Source organism: Grammomys surdaster, unplaced genomic scaffold (assembly GCF_004785775.1).
Source record: "Grammomys surdaster isolate TR1022 unplaced genomic scaffold, NIH_TR_1.0 313, whole genome shotgun sequence".
Taxonomy (NCBI): Eukaryota; Metazoa; Chordata; class Mammalia; order Rodentia; family Muridae; genus Grammomys; species Grammomys surdaster.
The window spans coordinates 304,324-324,497 of NW_021604732.1; the positions used below are offsets into that span (position 1 = coordinate 304,324).

The 20,174-nt window shown below is 40.9% G+C and overlaps 1 protein-coding gene, 2 long non-coding RNA genes and 1 pseudogene across 3 annotated transcripts in view; 1 reads left to right on the forward strand and 3 right to left on the reverse strand.

The window, feature by feature from the left end:
• Positions 1-1,304, reverse strand: part of LOC114629610 — a 5,522-nt pseudogene extending 4,218 nt beyond the window's left edge.
• LOC114629635 overlaps positions 1-8,798 on the forward strand; it is a 21,309-nt gene extending 12,511 nt beyond the window's left edge. The window contains exons 3-4 of the mRNA XM_028777705.1: positions 4,393-5,623; positions 7,226-8,798. Coding sequence (XP_028633538.1) covers positions 4,415-5,623; positions 7,226-8,503 — 2,487 coding nt within the window. The 5' untranslated portion in view covers positions 4,393-4,414 and the 3' untranslated portion in view covers positions 8,504-8,798. The remainder of the gene's footprint in view (positions 1-4,392; positions 5,624-7,225) is intronic.
• Positions 5,038-14,169, reverse strand: LOC114629639. The gene is made up of 2 exons (XR_003712699.1): positions 14,059-14,169; positions 5,038-6,720 (listed from the first exon to the last, which is right to left on the reverse strand). It is a non-coding gene; the product is annotated as an uncharacterized LOC114629639 (long non-coding RNA).
• A 3,750-nt stretch (positions 14,170-17,919) lies between these two features.
• Positions 17,920-20,174, reverse strand: part of LOC114629638 — a 2,379-nt gene continuing 124 nt past the window's right edge. Inside the window, exon 2 of the long non-coding RNA XR_003712698.1 lies at positions 17,920-18,204. This is a non-coding gene — a long non-coding RNA (uncharacterized LOC114629638). The remainder of the gene's footprint in view (positions 18,205-20,174) is intronic.

The window sequence follows — 20,174 nt, forward strand, 5'->3', positions numbered from 1 at the left end:
TGTGTGTGTGTGTGTGTGTGTGTGTGTGTGTATGTCATTTGTATTTCTTCTTCTGAGATCTCTGTTCAATTACACATCCATGTTTTGATAGAGCTGTTTGTTTTCTTATTGATCACAGTTTTTGTTTTAAGTTCTTTGCATATTTTGAATATTAATCTTCTGTTGAATGAATTGCTAACAAGAATCTTTGCCCTTCTGGCAATCTGTCTCTTGTCTGTTTCCTTTGCTGTACAGAAGCTTTTAATTTCCAAGAGCTCCTGTTTGTAGTCATAGCCTTATTTTCTGAGCAGCTGGACCCCTACTGGGAAAGTCCCTACCTATCCCTACTTCTTAAAATGTTTTTCTTTCCAGAGTTTTTAAAATTTATATGAGTACACTGTAGTTATCTTCAGACACACCAGAAGAGGACATCAGATGGTTGTGAACCACCATGTGTTGCTGGGAATTGAACTCAGGACTTCTGGAAGAGCAGTCAGTGCTCTTAACCATTGAGTCATCTCTCCAGTCCACTCAGTTAATTTTATTAAGCCAGCCATTTTCATGAAATGAATTCTTCTAATCCTTTAGCATGAGTAGTACTTTTTTTCTTAATGTCTTCAATTTTTTTGAACCTTATAAAGTTTTCATTTTAGAGGGCTTATCCCTCCTTGGTTAGGCTTATTCCAAGGAAAGTTATAGGGGTGAAGGTACTGGCTATTGAGGTAAATGAGATTAATTCCCAAGTTCTTCTTTAGCATGTGTGTTATTACTAAAGATGAAGGCGACCAAGATTTGTATGTTAATTTTGAATGCTGTCACTTTGTTGAAATGACCCTAAGACTTCTCTGAGGAAGACTTTAGGTTATCTTATTGAGAGAACCTTATATTATCTTTGACTATTGCCTTTTCTATTTATTTATTTATTTTTTCCATAGGTCTTACTGTTCTAGCTAAGACTTCTACTGAACTAACTAAAGAGTGGTTAATAAATGGAAATCCTCATCTTCTTCCTGTGCTCAGTGCGTTTGCTTGGAGGTTTTCTCATTTGGCAAAACATTGGCTATATTGAGATGTGTTCTCTCCTTTCCCAATTTTTTCAAGACCTTAACATGAAGTGCATATTTATGTTGTCAGATCTTAGCTCTCTAGGAGGCTTGTCCCCAGCCTAAGATTACCTCGATCCTCTGGGGGCCTCTTTTTTACCCTGTTTCCTAAAGTTTACCTGATTCCCCTGTGGCCAACATGAACTTAGAAAACAAGTCTAGCTGAACATCTAATATCTTCCTATTTTCCTCTAAAACTATGATCAAATACCATCCAGCCATAATGGGCCTTGAACTTGCTCTACATAAGGGACATATGTTCCAATTTGGGATTCCCAGAACACATATACAGCTCTGTGTTACTGGAATCAGGGGGAACAGACAGGAAATCAGTCATCTGTAGATGATGTGCTGAAGACTGTTTCTATAATGCAACTGTTAAGGTCAATGAATGCTGGCCATCCATCTTACCTTTCTCTCAATTAAGATGATATAGGCAGAACATTCTCATCTCTGCATAGTTTGGGTCAAGGTTCTCCACAGGAACAGAACTGCTATCAAGAATCCATATGCATTAAAGGAGATTTAATAGAGTGGCTAAAAACCTGTGATCTGGCCAGTCTAACAATAGATGTCTCCTAAAGGAAAGCCCAAGAACTCAATCCATGAGCCTGAATTTCACAGCTGTACACTGGAAACCCTAAGAAGTGGGCTCTAATTCCAGTGAAGGAATACCTCAACAGCAGAATGGATAAACTTGCCAGCGCAAATAAGAGCAAGCAGTCAAAGAAAAGTCTTCTTCTACCATGCCCTTTTCTCTGGGCTGCCACCAGAAGATATAGCCTAGATTTACGGTAGATCTTCCAACCTCAAATGACCCAATGCAGAAAAATGTCTCACAAGTGTGCCTAGCTAATTGGGTTTCAGTTCATTCCAGATGGAATCAAGTTGAACACCAAGATGAGACACCACTTTGAGTATATTAAAAGACAAATCTACAACACATACTTACACTGGGGTCCAGGAGTTGTCCCCAAAATCACACTACACACCAATCTCAGTGAGCCGTGAATAGTTTATGGAGAATTTGTCCCAGAAGTGATCAGTCAGTTTCACAGACTAGACTTGGGAGCCAACTAACCTTGAGCCAGATTCATACAGAGCTTTGAAGCCTGAAATCCACAAATCTCTGTGCCAAATTATTCCACTAATCTGTATTCAGGGATAGAAGACTTCCTAAAGAACATATATTTGTGTCATGCTTATCCTGTCCTCATTGGTTGGGTTATTCAACTGTGACAGGGTGACATGACTTTCCTAGCATTCATATCCCAACTTGCCAACCAGATGTCAGTTACCCCTACACATGGCAGAAAGTAGCATGTCAATTCCCAGGGAGGTCTCAACTCCAGGCTTCTTGTGTCTAACTATATAAAGCAGGTCTAATGGGCTGCTGTTAGGATTGTTTTCCAAGATAATAAAGCATACAACATAACAGACTTTGGGTGAACAGTTGACTCAGATATGAAAAAGTTCTTAGTAACAGCACATGAGACACTTTCCTTGTAACACTTGTAACCGCATATGAGAAAGTTTGCTTATAATAGCATAAAATGAACGGCTAGACAGGCAACAGATACCCAGGCCATAACAACTTAGTTTTTCCACTACTTAGTCTTCCAGCAGCTGTACCATTAGGAAAAAGGACACCAAAACATTTTGGAGGGTGTGTGTTTTGTTTTGTTTCTCCTGACAAGGGTCCCTATATAACAGTCCTAGATAATCTTAAACTCACTTTGTAGACTAGGCTGACCTGGAACTCATCTGCATGCCTCTGCCTCTGTAGACCATGTTCTTGGAGAACACACACAAACATTTTTCTAAGGTTGGTTTAAAGCTGTGAAAGACAACAGGTGCTATTTGTTTTTCTGAGGTACAGAGTTTTTTCTCTGAACAAATTCCAGTTACACTAATTTTTTTCTGAAAATGTCATGCTTTCATTTTTCATCACAACTCTATAGAACCTTATTTTGTATATGTTCCATAATTTCTTTGTCCATTTATCTGTACATAAATATCTACACTGAAGTGATTACCAAGCTACTATCAACACAGCAGCTGTAACCACAGATATGTTTGCTTCTGTGTGGTCTGTTGACTAAAACTCTTTCAGGTGAAGTGATTAGTGTACCTGGAACAGTGATAAATTTCTGAAGGAACTATACAAACTTTGAATAGTGAATATGGTTCCTCATTTCTACATTTTTTTGTTGATGGTGGTTTCTTTGTAGTACCACTCTGATTTAATTGCCCTTTCTCTAATAGTTCAGGATATCGAGTAAATTTTCCAGTATGTTTTAGCTATTTCATTTAGTCTTTTGATGACTGTATCTACTGCTCATTAGCCCACTAACTGACTGAATGTTTTAATTTTTACTGCTTCAACAATTTTTACGTTGTCAAAACACTATACCCCTCCCCAGTTCTCACATCACTTCTGTTATGTCTTCTGCATTGCAGTAAGCCTTGGAGGCCATAATTTGTGTATCACATTTATGGCTGAGCATTCAAAAGTCACTTCCGCTCAATTCTTTGACCATTATGAGTTAATCTAAAGTTAATCTTTTCACAATACACAGAAGCTTCTATGGCCATACCAATTCATGGATACAAACATACATAAATATGTAGATGGCAAATTGATGGGAATAGTATACCTATTCCACAAAACCAGAGCAGCAGCTTTCCCATCACAGACTTTGACAACCACAATCTCATGGTCTTGATTGAAAAGCAAAGGGTTTTCAGCACCAAAGAGGGAAAGAACTTTAGAAGATATCAAAGTCACAGGAAACCCAAGAAGAATCGATCAAGAGTCTCTCACATCCTTAAGACTACTCCTCTGACCATGAGGTGAGCTCTCCAATTGAATTAGCTACCACTCATGTCAAGTATTAAAGTAAAACTCAAAACCTGAAAGGCAGTGTGCCTGTCATAATATGACCTTATTTGGAGAGACCAACAGAGCTTTGAACTCAGTGAATTTCTTTTCTTGACAACATCTTGGTATCATAGTCAGACTAAGCTCAAACTTCTGATCCATTTCATAACCTCATTAATGCTACTAATACAGGCTTGAATTTGATCTTGAAAGCTGAAAACACTGTAAAGAAGAAAATAGTCAAAAATTAAGGAGTGTGAGTCAATCCAAAATTTAAAGCTAAACACAGGAATAAGTGCTGTTTAGTCCTGTACATTTGATTGAAGGGAATAAAGTCCCTATTTATAATGTGGGGCAGATGCTGGGCCCTACTCATTGATTGTTCTTGCTGAACTAATTGTTGACCTTCCTGGTTCTTTCCTCCCTTAGGGCCCATCAACATTTCCCAGTCATGGGTCAAACTTCTTCTTCTACATCCCCTCCAAAAGAGGGTCCTGATTTGACCTCCTGCTTTGGCACAAATCTTCAGAATTTCAAGATGAAAACCAAAATCCTGTCTAAGGAATTAATCACCTTAATTGAAGCATACCTAGAGGAAGGAAACCTTCGGGAAACAGTTTCTGCAATCAGTAATGCTCTGGGTGACATTGAGAAAGCCCCACTGAACATTGCAGTGATAGGGGAAATTGGAGTTGGAAAGTCCAGTCTCATCAATGCTCTACGGGGAGTAAAAGCTGATGAAGAAGGTGCAGCTGCTACTGGGGTGATATGTACAACCACTGAGAGAACATCATACCCATATGCAAAGTTTCCCAGTGTGACATTATGGGACCTGCCTGGTATTGGGTCTTTTGCCTTTCAACCACATGATTATCTGGAGAAAATCAAATTTGAGGACTATGACTTCTTCATTATTGTCTCTTCTGGACGCCTTAAACTTGATGACACAGAGCTTGCCAAAGTCATTGTGCAAATGAATAGGAGTTTCTATTTTGTTCGAACCCATACAGATATTGATCTAAAGATGGAAAAACAGTTTAAACCTAGAACATTCAATAAAGAGAACATCTTAGAGCAGATTCGAAATACCATTTCGAGTTTACTTAAGGAAGTGACCCACCAGGAGCCTCCAGTCTTCTTAATCTCGAATTTTGATGTGTCTGACCTTGACTTCCCAAAGTTAGAAACCACTCTTCTAAGAGAACTTCCAGCATACAAACGCCACATGTTCATGGTCACTTTGCCAAATGTTACAGGTTCCACTATAGACCGGAAGAGGGATATGCTGAAACAAAAGATCTTCAACGAATCCAGAATTCCAAGAGCATGGGCTGCCATATCATTCAGAGGATTGACCAAAATTGATCTACAGATGTTGGAACAAACTTTGAATGACTATAGATCTTCCTTTGGCCTGGATGAGGCATCACTGGAAAACATAGCTGAGGATTTGAACATGACACTTGAGGAACTCAAGGCAAATATTAAGTCTCCACATTTGCTCTCAGATGAGCCAGATACATCCTTAACAGATAAACTCTTGAGCTACATTAGACATCCTTACTTTTCAAAGGTTTTCCACTTGCAAAATTATTTCATTGACACAGTTGCAAGTGATGTAAAAATTATCCTCAATAGTGAAGAGCTTTTGACAGCAAAGGTGAGCTCATTCAACTCTAACGCCTCTCTATGTTGGGAGGAATTCCTGGGAAAAATTAGTGTTTCCACAGTTGTTCCAGAAAGTACCTGTCTAATTCACTTCATTCAGATGTTTTCAAGTGACTCTGATAAATTTTGTCATAACCATTTTATGCACTTGTTGACATCCTGGTGTCTTTCTGGTTGAGACTGTTACATGATGCACTCCTAAGAAATGTTTACCATTTATATAGGATGTGCTTATTAAGAAAATTCTCCTAAAAATGTGTCTTAGTAGGTTGAGTTGTTATGTAATATTAGATTTATTTCCATCACAGTGGCCATCACAGTGTAGATGTCATAACACTATTGTGGTGACATCTAATGAGCTTTGGCTCAGTCTATTCCATGTCAGAATTGTTGAGAACTGTCATTTCAGATGATCATACAAGACTGGGACTCACATATACCACAAGCAACTGTGACAAAAATAGTAGGGATAAATGATGCATTGTAAATGAATTTAAGATCATTTCTGTAGCTATAATTACCAGGAGTTCCTAAATAATGCTTCTATTTGTAAATCAATTGTGGACATTCTGGCACCAGAGAGGTAGAAATCTGTAAACCTCTGGAACTCATGCTATACACATGTGCACCTGCACACATTCATGTAGCATCCCATAGGAATTCTCAAATAATTACCTGGGGAGTTTTGATATTGTAATATATTATTCCTAGTGAAAGTAAGATCTATGCTGTTGCCCTCCATTCTCTTACTTTTCTTGGTGACGTGGTTTCCATCAAGATAATTCAACAAGAATTGAATTCTGTGTTCCTGAAGTTTCTGTATTGAAATCTTCATACCACATTATTAACACCAGAAGAGTATCAGAGCTAAGTGAAGCCAATCTCCCATGACTTCCTGCATTTACCCTGTGTTCCAACTCTAATTCCAAAGTCCTGTGTGAGTCTGAAACACCAAAGGAAAAGGATATGGATGTGATTTACACACTTCAACCCAAAGTTCTTCTTTTTTTTTTTTTTCTGGCTTTCCTCTTTATCCATTTGGGATTTTCAATTTTCTGGGTTGCGTCCTTGAGGTTTATGGACTGAACACTAGAAAACAGGGACACACAGAGAATATCTTAGAAAACTTTTTACAATGAGGTGATCCCCTACCTCCCCTGCTGAGAAATAAAAAAAAAATAACATGGATATCTATCTCCTTTCATATAAATCTTTTTAACATCTAGTTTTGAAGGTTCAAACAAGCACACATTGTATGTTATGAATTCACCCACAGTTGGTTAGTCCCCCAGACAGGTTCACTTCCCCTTTCATGTCATATCTATATGTCTTATGTATTTATACAACATCTAGTCACTGTGAATGCTAAAATGTATACGTCTTTCTGAGACTGGCTTTATCATCTTACTATGACTACCTACAGTTACATCAAATTTCCTACCAATGACATAATTTCAATCTTCTTTATGGCTAAAAAGATGTCAATTACACATATAGAATAATGTATCCAACCCTCTATACCATACGAACAAACTCCTAGGCCTTGCCCTTCTGTACTAATAATTACAGTGTCTCTCTTTTCTTCTCTTTTCAGCAACCTCCATTGTACACACCTACACACAAGCCTTCCTCTAGCAGCCTCTCTCCTCTAACTGATCAAATTTTGGCTTTCACCTTTGAAAATTTTTTTAAGAATTTCAAGAAGGAAAGCAAAATCCTCTCTGAGGAAACCATCACCTTGATAGAATCCCACCTGGAGAATAAGAACCTTCAGGGAGCACTGTCTGAAATTAGTCATGCTCTGAGAAATATTGACAAAGCCCCAGTCAACATTGCTGTGACTGGAGAAACAGGGACAGGGAAATCCAGCTTTATCAATGCCCTGAGAGGAGTGAGGGAAGAAGAAGAAGAAGAAAATGCAGCCCCCACTGGGGTGTTAGAGACAACCATGATGAGAAATCCATACCCACACCCAAAGATTCCCAACGTGACAATATGGGACTTGCCTGGCATTGGGACCACTAAGTTTGAACCAAAAAACTACCTAACAGAAATGAAGTTTGGTGAGTACGACTTCTTCATTATTATCTCGGCTGCACGCTTCAAAGAAATTGATGCATGTCTGGCAAAAGCCATTGCAAAGATGAACACAAAGTTCTACTTTGTCCGAACCAAGGTAGATCAAGATGTCAGTAATGAACAGAAGAGTAAACCTAAGTCTTTCAATAGAGACAGTGTCTTAAAGAAAATTAGAGATGACTGTTCAGAGAAGCTTCAGAAGGCTCTCCCCAGTCAGCCTCCAGTCTTCCTAGTCTCTAACTTTGATGTGTCTGACTTTGACTTCCCAAAGCTGGAGACCACCCTACTGAGAGAGCTCCCAGCCCACAAGCGTCATGTCTTCATGATGTCCTTGCACAGTGTTACTGAGACTGCTATTGACCAGAAGAGGGATTTCCTCAGACAGAAGATCTGGCTGGAGGCCCTGAAGGCTGGAGTATGGGCCACCATTCCACTTGGGGGCTTTATCAGAGATAAAATAAAGAAGTTAGAGGAGACCTTGAATCTCTACAGGTCTTACTTTGGGCTGGATGATGACTCACTAGAAAATATTGCCAAGGATTTCAATGTGTCTGTGAGTGAAATCAAGGCACACCTTACGTCTCTCCATTTGTTAACAGAGGACAAAGACATGTCCTTCAAAGAAAAACTGTTGAAATATATTGAATCTATTTCCTATGTTACTGGGGGACCACTTGCCTCAGGCCTTTACTTTAGAAAGACTTACTATTGGAAAAGTCTCTTTATTGATACTGTGGTAAGTGATGCCAAGTCTCTCCTTAATAAGGAAGAGTTTTTATCAGAGAAGCCATGATCGTACCTGTCTCACTTCTCTTAATACTGGGAAACAGGAATGGAGCTGTGAGGTGTGAAACTTTGGACTGGCTTTGGGTACCAACTTAAAGCCTACTTTTAGCACAAACAATTGTGGGAATGACCAGAGAATTCATGACTTTCAGAGACAGAATATCACTGTACCGAGTGGAAAAAGAGTCATCCACAGTATAAGAACTCTCTTCCATTCAAGTATCATTATGAGAATATATGGTTGTATACATATGATTTGCAATATGTTTGTCTAATTAAACTTCGATCATTTGTCCCATGGAGATTTCCTAAGCTGTGTCACACTCTACTAAGATGAGGAAGTTAGTAGACTGTGTAATCATTTGTGCTTTTCTATATCTGCCTCAGTTCAAGAATAATGACACAGAGGTTCGTTTATTTATGCATTAATGCCTACACCTTAGCTAAGATTGATCTCCAACTATCTCATAACTAAATTAAACTGTTCATACTGTTCTATATCTGAGACGAGGGTGGTTGCCTCTTCTTAGTTTCATATATTCAACTTCCTCCACAACTTGTTGGTGAATATCTTCAGCCTGATATTTCCCCAGAGCTTCTCTCTCTCTCTCTCTCTCTTTCTCTCTCTCTCTCTCTCTCTCTCTCTCTCTCTCTCTCTCTCTCTCTCTCTCTCTCTCTCTCTCTCTCTGCAAGTGTCCGACCTGTTTTCTCCTGCCTTTCTGTGGGCCATTCAGCTCTTTGTTGACAGATGATGCTATGACATAATGCAAAGGAGATTACTGCTCGAATCCTTCCTGAATTTCTTTTGGAGTTCAGGAAGTACAGGGACTGTATCCCAGCACACATCTGCACATGAGGTGGTATCTCCTTAGACATGGTAGCCACACAGCAGATGGGATGATGACCATTGTCCATGCTCCCTCTAGGAAGAGCTGGGTAATGTATGGATAAGTAAACATGCCTAGAGATCCGGGCAGACACATACATTTTATCCCATATCCTTCACCACTCAACTGGATGAGTTTGGAATTTGTTTTTAGGCAACACTGGTTCTAATTAATTGTCATTTCTGTGGTATGGAAAAAACTCAACAACATCTTAAAATCTAGTCTCCTGCTGAACACCAGGTCATCAACACAACAGTCTGTAGTCTCTCCCTAACTTCATTCTCTTTTCTCTTCCTCTTTCTTCTCTAGAAATTTCTCCTGCTTTTCCTCTTCTTCCTCCTTGCTCTTCTCCCTCTTCTGTCTTTACTCCTCCCCTGCTTCTGTCTTTCATATGCCCACTCAGTTATAAGACTTGCAAACAGAGTATCTACAGGGAAGCCTTGCAGCCTGGAAATCTTTGGAAGAATTGGTATTTCAGCTTCTGTCCAAACAGCAAGAATTCTTTCTTCTCTCTTTCCTAAGGAATGACAGGGGTTTGTTGTTGTTGCTGGGTTTGTTGTTGTTGTTGTTTGTCTGTTTGTTTTTTATTATCTCTAAGAATTTTAATTGGTTAGACAGAGGCATTTCCAGTAGAAGAAGTCACCTGACATATTCAAAGGCTCCTGCTGTAGAGTCTCTGTGCAATGCTTGAAAGCATCACTTGACAAAGAAATGCGGTTGGCCCATGAGCAAAAGGCTGGAACTAATAAAAGAGAGTTTCAGTAGAAAAAAATGGAATTCTGGGAGACAGAGAGTGAGTGGGATATTTTTGTAAGACACTGCAGAAGACAAATGCATGAATCTGGAGACAGGCAACTGGCCACAAGGCAAGACTTAGAATTCATGGGAAAATTAAGCTATCAGCTTGTTGAGGAACAATCCCAAGATTTTGTCCTAGGCATTTATTCATATTTAATAAGTCTTAGTCGTTATTTCTGAAAATAAAGAGGCCAAGTGGGAAAACTTACATTTCCACTTGGCTCACTGAAAGTCTGGCAAGAACTTCTTGAATAGCCACCCCCTACCCACCATGGTGCAACAAGGCCAGCTGCAAGGAAGAAGAGAAGACCCCTAGAAGGGCGGTTTGAAGGTAGCTCTTTTAAGAAGCCCTGGCTGTGTAGGAAAAAAAAAAACCCAGCTCTTCAACTGTAGCCTCAGTGCATAAAGCTGGACTCAGTTTCCTAGCCAAGCAAGAGGCTCCCTCCCTGAAAGGGAGAGCAAGGGAGGCCTGTGAGCTAACCCAGCTGGTGGAGCTGCTCTCTCAGGACAAAAGCCTACCTGAGAGGGCTCATGTTAGCCAGACACCTTGTGGCCTGATGACCCAACATCTATGGGCCCAACAATTTCCCTGTGTTGGAGAATGGTCTAGATCCAGTGAGGCCGCTCCCAGTTACTTGTAGAAAGCAGAAACACTTCTTCTCTGAGAGAGCAAATACAGAGCTTACACTAGTCACAGTGCAGGAAGCAGAAGCCAGACACAGATAGAGAGCAAAATTTCTGATAAGGTAAAAAGTTGTTTCAAGGTTCCCCTAAGAAGCAGAGCAAGTGTTGTCTAAGCCTCTATTCGCTGCCATTAGATCCCAACCTTCCCTCTAGACTGCCTGCTTGGGCTTCAGCAGGAGAGAATGTGCCTAATCCTTCTGGGACTAGTTGTTTCAGGGTGGGTGGTACCTGAGGAGGGCTCCCCTTCTCTGAGGAGAAAGGGAGGGAGCATTGGGAGGAGGAATTTGTAAGGGGGGATGGGGAAGTGAGGAGGGAGGAGGTGCGATAAGCATGTCAAGTGAATAAAAAGTAAATACATTAAAATGTTTTAAGTTATAGTTTCGGGCTGAAGAAGGGAAAAGACTGAATATAAAACATCATAGATAAATATAGTTTGAGTTTGGTAAAAAAAGTCCTTAAAGAGAGTATTAAACAAATTGAAAGAAATAAGCCCCATGTGGATGGAAAGAATTTAGAGAAAATAAATACAGAAAAATGTACTAACTTTAGAAAATGTTAAGAGCAATTTTAAAAGCAATTGCCTAGAGAAAAGTATTTAGAGAAAATTAAATGCAAAAATTAGTTTAGAGATCATTCAGACAGAAATAAGTAAATACAAATAGAAGAAAAAGTCTTCCAAAAAGGGAGAAGAAAAAAATGTTTCTAGAAAAAGAAGAGAGAAAACAGAAGATGGAGTCTCAAAGGAAGAGAGAGAGAGAGAGAGAGAGAGAGAGAGAGAGAGAAATACAATAGTATCTCTTTTTAAAAGAGATAGGAAAAAAAATAAGTCTCCAGAGAAAGAAGAATAAGAAAATTTCTCTGAAGGAAGTAGAAAGAAAAATGCAGCACAGTCTCCAAAAGAATGAAAAAAAAATAAAATAGGATTTTCAGAAAAAGGAAAGATAACTTAAAAAAAATGTGAAGTCTCAAAAAAAGAGGAAATTAGAGAGAGATTTAAAATAAAATTTCCAGACCTGGGTAGCCAACAGCCTGTGAGCATCATGCCTAAGTTTTATTGTTACTACTGTAATACATATCTTACCCACGATTCTCCATCTCTGAGGAAGACACACTGCAGTGATCAGAAAAACACAAAACGAATGTGAAAGACTATTACCAGAAATGGGTGGAAGAGCAGACCCAGAGCCTGACTGACAAAACAACAGCTGCATTTCAACAAGGAAAGATCTCTCAGGCTCCATTCTTTGCTCCTCCACCTTCAGGGGCCATGATCCCTCCTGTCCCCAGTCTCCTGGGTACTCCTCTACCTGGCATGATGCCTACACCCCAAATTGAAGGCCCTCCTATGATGCCAATGATGGGGCCCCCTCCTCCTGGGATGAGATCACCCTTGGGAGGCCACATGCTTATGATGCCTGGGCCTACAAATGATGAGACCTCCTGCCTGCCCTATGATGGTGCTTATGAGTCCCCACATGACCTGGCCAGACAGATAAGAGCAGATGCACTCTTTATCATTTTGAATTTCTTGTTCTGCTTCACCAGGAGGTCTTGGTACTGAGCCTGAGTGTTTACTAGATGCATGGCAAAGAACTTCCTTTCTAACAGAGAGAAAAAGACATTTCCACGATAAAAATGAAAAACTCTACAGAGGAGAACATATGGTCCCCGTATAGTTTTTCCTCTCTGTCAACATGAAAATACTTATATGTTTAATAATGATTACACTTTTATGTATCGTCTTTAAGGATAATCAAAATAAAACAGACTTCAATTTAAAAATAATGGACTAAAAGATTACAGGCCATAGAACAGAGGTTGAAGGATTTAAAAATCAAACTAAAGAACCTTCAAAAGAATTCAATCTGGAAACAACAATAACAACACAAAAGTAGTTCCAGATGAAAATAATCAACAAGGCTTAAAGATTAGAATGGCAACTAACCAATAGGGATACAATATTCTGAATTAAGCATCCCAATTCTATGATGATGCTACCTCAGAATAATGTCAAATAATAGCATATGTTTTCCAATTTGTAGAATTTGAAAAATCTAAAATATGGACATATGTTGATACATTATGCTATTGATAAATAATCAGATTTTCAGTGAAGTTCTAATGAAAAGGATGATTCTGAGATCATAAATTTATTAGAGATGATAACATTCTTAGAGATTCCATTACAGATTGAAAATAAAAGTACTTCACCAAATGTATCCATTAGAATACGATAATTTTTTAAACATTATGACATAAAACATGTTCCAAGCACACCTTACAATCCTACAAGACAAACAATTATGGAGAGATCTAACAAGATTTTAAAGAAAATGCTCATAGAACAAAAGAGAAATATAAGATCTACCAATATAGATTGAATAATACTTTGTTGACTTTAAATTTTTTAAATGACATTACCCCAGCACTCAGGATTCAAGGAGACCCTAGGGAAGGGCACAAAAGAATAAAGGGACAAGAGACACAAAGACTGAGAGAAAATCTGGGGTTCTGATTAAGCTCTGAAACTTTAATTTCAGGGAGCAGATTATAAAGACACACCAAAATGGGGAAGTTTAGACGAGAGTTATTGCTTAGGGCTATCCAACTGTTGAATCATCATTGTCTAAGAATATCCCACTGTCATAATCTTATTGTCCAAGACCATCCCACTGTCTTAACCCTCTACCAGGAAATGCCAGACATTCTTTAAGTTCCTGGGACCTGAGTCCTTTCTTAACCTTGTATTGACTAGGCTTTCCAGAACAGCAGGTAATTTCCTGGATTTGACTCCCGGCAGACAATGAGACAGATAACACAGTTATGAAAATACACTGGATTTTTGAAGGGACTTGTAGGCTTAGACTTTTCAAAACCTATTTTAATAAAGGTTCCTAAATGCTTTACCCTTCCTTATAGCCCACTGAACAAAGGTAGGGAAGGAAGATGGCCAATAGGACAAGGGGGTTGTCGACCTGTATAGAAGTTGTTCTTTGAGACAATTCCGATCTTCATTGTCAGCAGTTGAGTCCACTAGCAAAACACCAACATAAATCAGCAATGACAATCTAGTCCATGAATCAGTAGTAGTAGATTGATCCAGAAAAAACCATGAGGTTCCCACACCTACATTGTGCCCTGAAGATGAATGTGAGCATATGGAGAGATGTGCCCACACTCCTAAAATACATACCCCAACTCTGTGTAGAAAACACTCATTGCACAATGTTAGCTCAGACTTTAATCTGCTTCTGTGGGCTTCAGTACTTCACAGAAGCTGTTGCTGACATCTTGCAGAAAGAAGATGTCAACAGATGGTATGGGCTGTGAAGGGAAGCTAGCCAGCCCAAGGTGGCAAACATGGCGCTGGCAGGCATTGCCATTCTCCTCCATTCCCTCTGCCTTGCTAAAAACAAACAAACAAACAAACAAACTCCCATTAGACTGTGTTCTTAGAGCTAGCCACAAAGGTCTATCCTGCTTATCTGACCACTTGTCTTTCTAAGATCACTTTCAAATTCCTGATGATCAAAGAATTGAAATCCAGCAATCAATAACCCCCTTTGGCTTCCCTAATTAACATGCCCAAATAAAATTAAACACCTCATCCAAACACAAGGCTTCCCTTTTTGCCTTTATAAACTGCCATTTGCCTATGAGCCACCCGTGCCTCCTCTTTATGCAGAGGTAGATCTTTGTCTCCATTAGGGACAAATACCTTTTCCCCTTCTCCCTTGTTCCTTTCCCCTCTTCCCTGAATCTAGTCTCTTTTGTCTGTCTTTTATTCCCTACCCTTTGGCCATATGGGACAAATGAATCTCTTTTGTGCTGAGAACTTGGACTTGGGGGTCATGAGCCAACATTGTTCTTAATGAAGTCTGTCTCTGAGGATGAGAGCCCACTGGTCCTAGTTAAAGGTAAGAACATTACAAGTACACATCACTGCACACTGATAACAATACGTTTCTGCCTCCTCAGACTGTGGCATCTTCCTAGTACCCCTGCGCCCTAATTCTGGTTTATTTAGTCCATTGACAGGTTAGAATGGCTGGGGAAGCAGACCTGTGTGAAGGGGAATGTTGTCTTGGGCTGTGTCTCCGATACTCTGGAGACAAAGTCATCCCTTCCCCCAGCACACACATCCTGTCACATTCTTAGTCTTGTCTAAGCCCTGAACATAACTCCTCCTTGGTTCCATTGTGAGAGTCACAATACAATTCTAGGAACTGAAGAACTGGGGTACAGCATCTGACTTCATCCTTCCTGTAGCCCAGACTCCAGTTTCTGTACTAACATATTCCAAGTCCAGGAGGGGAGAGAGGAGAGAAGCAATAACTGCCTCTGGATAGCAAGTTGAGACCAGGAAAGAGTGAAAAATTCCTCTGTTCACACAGGAGAACAATGTCTGGGAAAAACAAAATCTGCTCACCTCAGAGATAGGACACACCCATTTCTATGAAAAGAATACCAGGGTCTGTTCTTTACTTACAAAAGAAATCCTGAGAGACCATCATCCTGGGGCAACCAATGGTACAAGGCACCATACATGGTGCATATATGCGTGTGGATGTGTTTCCATGTGTGTTTTCCTGTGTATTTGCCTAGGGTTCAGTCTGCATGCATGTGTGCTTGTGTGTAACTGATAACTCATTACTTGTAGCTACACACTAGCCTCTACAGTACGAAGACCCTGAGTTCAGCAGGTTCTTAGGGCATGGAAATGCTGTGGTAAATGACTAATGATCAAATCCCTGTGAGGACAAGTGTGTTGAGCACAGTATGAAAGGACAACATGGAGACGATTGTCAAATACTGCAGAACCCAAGAGCGTAAAGGGAGAAACGCCTGCCATGTGTGCATTATGCAATGGTTAACGTTTCCATGTCTTTCCACAGTGAACCTATCATTAACCAGGAAAAAAGGCTTTCTTTAAACAGGATAGCTTGGAAGAGTTCAGTTCTCTGTAGCTACAAACAGGTAGTAACTATGTGAAGGTCTGTGCTTGCAGCCAACCTCATTGTAAACAATGGGTGATTGCAGACTCTTTGCATTGGCCCAGCCACGTCTGAAAACAACAAAGTATGAGAAGTGCCAGAGACTTAAGGTCAGCTTAAGTTTGTGAACTTTAGGATACCTTTTGCGTCTCTGTGTGTAGTGTGTGTAAGCATGGAAAGACATACATTTAAGCTTGGATCCCTATAACCTAGAATACATATTGAGTGGCTCTTACTCATTTCACTACATTGTTAAGGACAGTCACTGTCAGCCCCTTCACATGAGAAACTGTGAGCACGAGCCACGGGACAGCCCAGGTCCAGCTCTGGATAGGGATCACTGCCAGTTCTGCACAGGACCTACTGAATGGGAGGTGAGCAAACCAAGCCCTGGCCAGGGAGCACTGTCTGCCCCTCTTCCCAGCAAGCCTCAAGTCAGGGTTGTTCCAGGTTCAGCAAATAAATGCAGCTGCCCAATGAAGTAAGAACATTCCAGAGCAGGGCATCTGCATGCATGGGTGAGGCTTGGGAATGTTGGACTCTAAGATCCAAACCAGGAGATGCGCTCCCACAGAAACACGCACAGACAGAGGAATCGCTGCAAAAACATGAGGTTTAACGATGATAATAACTAGTGCACTGGGTTTTTCTTGTACACAGACAAGAGGAACTCTGAGCCAAAGTTGGGAGCAGTTTTTATACCATATTCACAGGGATTATAAGGGCAGTTTTACAACCTTCTCTTAAACAATAACCACAAAGGCTGACCTTAACAGTTGTTCCCAGGCCAGGTGTCTAGGTGTCTCAGATTACCACATCATCTTTATAACAATGAGTGTTAACTAAGCTGCTTCTGTTTGCTCAGGTATATTACGTTAAGGCTCCGCCTTCCAGATTTCCTCTTATCTTGGGCCTTCCTCTAGAATGTGTTAGTCTTTGGAATATGCTTCTCCCAGAGTGTGTCCTGAGGCAGTTAATTTTTGAAGTCAAACTGAAACCTAAGATTCTTTCAATTTTAAGATTAAACTGAGATCTGAAATTCCTACAGAAACCATAGCTCAGAATTGAGAGAAAAGGAAAATGTCAGCTCTGCTGGGGATTTGTGAGCTAGAAGTCTCAGGGAAGGCCTGAGGTCTGAAGAAAGAACATCCAAGATAAGCACTCACAGTTCTTAAATACAGAACAGAAATATCTGAACACACACACACACTTCCGGCCTTCACTCTCTTCTCTGATCTCCCTTCCACACTCAGGCCCAGGAATCTTAAAGGTTTGCCCCATGTTAGAATCCAGGATCCAACTGTGTTTGTCCTTTAATTCCTCCACCCAGCACTGAGCTCAGCAGAGCCTGTCATAAACCACCACTCCCACTTCCTGTTTATCCTCCTAACAGAAGGAAGTGGTACAGACCTTTCAAAACCCTGCTTCTGAAAGCCCAGGGAAGCTTGAAGTGACAAACCATCACTGCCTTCTAACTAAGATGTCACAGTGGAGTATTATGAAAGACGTGTCATTTTATGTGTATTGATCTCAGTAATTCATGACGTAATGCAAATGCTTATGGATAATGTGACCACAATTGATTTTAAAAGAAAATAAGAAAGTTAAAAGTGTCCAGAGTCATTGCTCAGTACAGGACGGTGTCACAATTACAACTCTGTTAAGTAGAGGATGCTGGGCCTGAGGCCACCCTCACCCGTTGATAGATGAACTGGGGGAAGTCAGACACTGAGAGATCAGGGGAAAGTAGAACTAAAAAAGAGCAGCCTGGGTCCTGAGCTGAAGAGAAATCTGAAGGCATTCCCTAGATATCTGGAAACATGTGGACCAAGGTGTTTGGTGCAGGGCATCACAGGTTTTCAGCAATGGAGGATGGTAGGAAGGAAAATATTTGCCAGGGAAGGGACAATGAGCCTGACACAATGGTATAAATTGTGTCCAAAGACAACTGTGTGTAAAGGGACAAATTTTATCCTGGGTGGTCACAACACACACATGTCTGCTTACTCCAGATAGGGAGCCCACCACAGACCAAGGTACAGATACCACCAAAGTCCAACTTGTTGAGCCAATGGCTTTTATTGGGATTTCTAACAGCAGCAGGAAATACTCAAACACAGCTGCATCACCAAGGCCAACCCCTGCATGAGTGACAGCTCAGGAAAGCTGGGAACCTGGAGCAGCTCAGCAGCTCAGAGAGTGTCCTTTACAAGTGATTCTGGTCTAACCTTCTTCCAGGCATCTCTGGGTTTCTGCTTCTCCCAGGAAGCTGGTCTGGATGCAGAGTCTTCTGTGCAGCTCAGCTTCATTAGTCTGAGAAGGATTCTTAGCTTTTATTGCTTACCCTGGCAGGGAAGGTTCTAGTTAAAGTAGTCAGTTTCAGTACTTCTGCTTTTGTCTGCCCATGGTTGAGCCCTCATTCATATTCTCTCTCTTTCTCTCTCCCCCCGCCTCTCTCTCTCTGTGTGTGATTATCCAACCTTTTCCTCTTTACCCACCTTCCTAGTAATATCCTGCCAGTCGAGCTGCCCTGAACCTCTGAGAGCACCATGGCTCATATTTCTGTACCATTCACTGCATTTTGATGAGAAACTTTCCTCTATCTTCACTGGGAGGACTGGTCTCTGATCCCAGGCAGAAGTCCTCTCTCTAGTAAATTGACTCCAAGGGTACATTACATTGGAAGCCACCCTCACCAACCACACTCCTGGCCTCACCAGGCACAGACTTCTTAGCCACAGAGGCACAGACTGTAGGAACAGCAGGCTAATCCAGTGCTCTTTCCTGCTCCAGCATTTTCCTATGTGATACTATGGGTCTGTGGTCCTCCAGACAGTCACTAGTCTGACTGGAGTTTTAGTCTTAATAAATTAGAGGTGTTTTATTAGAAAGGAGACTGACCAAGCCCAAAGCGGAGAGAATTTTCTAGGTAAGGTCCCAGATGTTGTTAGTCAAACAATTATAGAGGAGAAAAACCACAGTTATTATTTGGGGATCAAATTAGCTCTAATCCTATCTGTGTGTGGGCAAGCCTTGATTCTGTAACAGACCTCCAGCAGGGCCCTCAGCCCTCCAAGCAAGCAGTTCATACAACAGCAGAGCTTAGCAGTTAGCTTGTTTATTTGTGACCCATTACCTTGTAAGATTATCTGGGAGCAGTGAAACATTGTTGAACAATTAGCAATTTTTTAAGGGTAGCTCAACTGCACCAGGAGTTAGTTGAATCGGCCAGCTGACAGAGTACATTCAAAGTCGGAACAACTTCCTCATGACTTATACAAGCTAAAAATAATTTTGTTTTTTTACAAAATCTAGCACAGTAAACTTAACACATTAATCACAATGTTCACCATCACCATGGGTTTTTCCGACTAGGGAGATATTCAATTGGTAAAGTAACTGTCTTTCAACAAGATAGTTAGGAATTCACAGAATCCACATAAAGTCACAGTGGAGTGAATTTGTAATTCCAGCACTGAGGAAGGAGGGAGGCAGATCTGTGAAGCTCACTCATCAGCCACCCATACCTAATTGATGAAGTCCAGGCCAGTGAGTATGTCTGTCTCAAAATAAGGAAAATGATATCTGAGAAAGAACAGCATCAACACACATGTCCACCTACACATACACACACACACACACACACACACAAACACAGAAAGAGAGAGACAGAGAAACATGAAAAATGTCATGTAAACAGGACAACAGGCAGGGGGACAGGGTTACAGGAAGTGTCTGCAATCACTGAAGCATGGGATCGCTGGATCTGAAAGTCAGTTCCAAGCCAGCAATAGATGACATCATCGGAAAAGAGGGTCTTGAGGTAGGGTAGCAGAGTGGTCAGTGTTGGGGTGGGAGCCATGACACTGGACTAGTATTTCTATAATACCCTCTAGAGCACACAGGAAGCCCTGGAGTTGGACACTTCAGCAGAGCTCCACCTCCCACTCAGTTGAAGGATGTGGAACATTTTCAGCTGACTGTGTAAACCAGACAGAGGGGAATGGGAAAAGAAACCATAACCTAACCTCACAGCAGTCCCTCCCTTCAGGGACAAGGCAGGTAGGATTCAGATCTAGGAACTGCAGAACAGAGAGCCAAGACAGTGTGGCCTGAGATATGAAAACATCTGCCTTTGTTTCCCAGCTGTTCTCTCCAGAGCACTCAGACACCAACACTGTCCATCCCATCTGTTACCTGAATGTCCCAGCTTAGAGGAGTCCATAGAGAGCTACCCCAGTGACCTTGCTCCCAGGGAAGAGGTGACATCACAGGAGGGCCGCTGGCATCACTACTGAGGAGGAGGTACATGAAG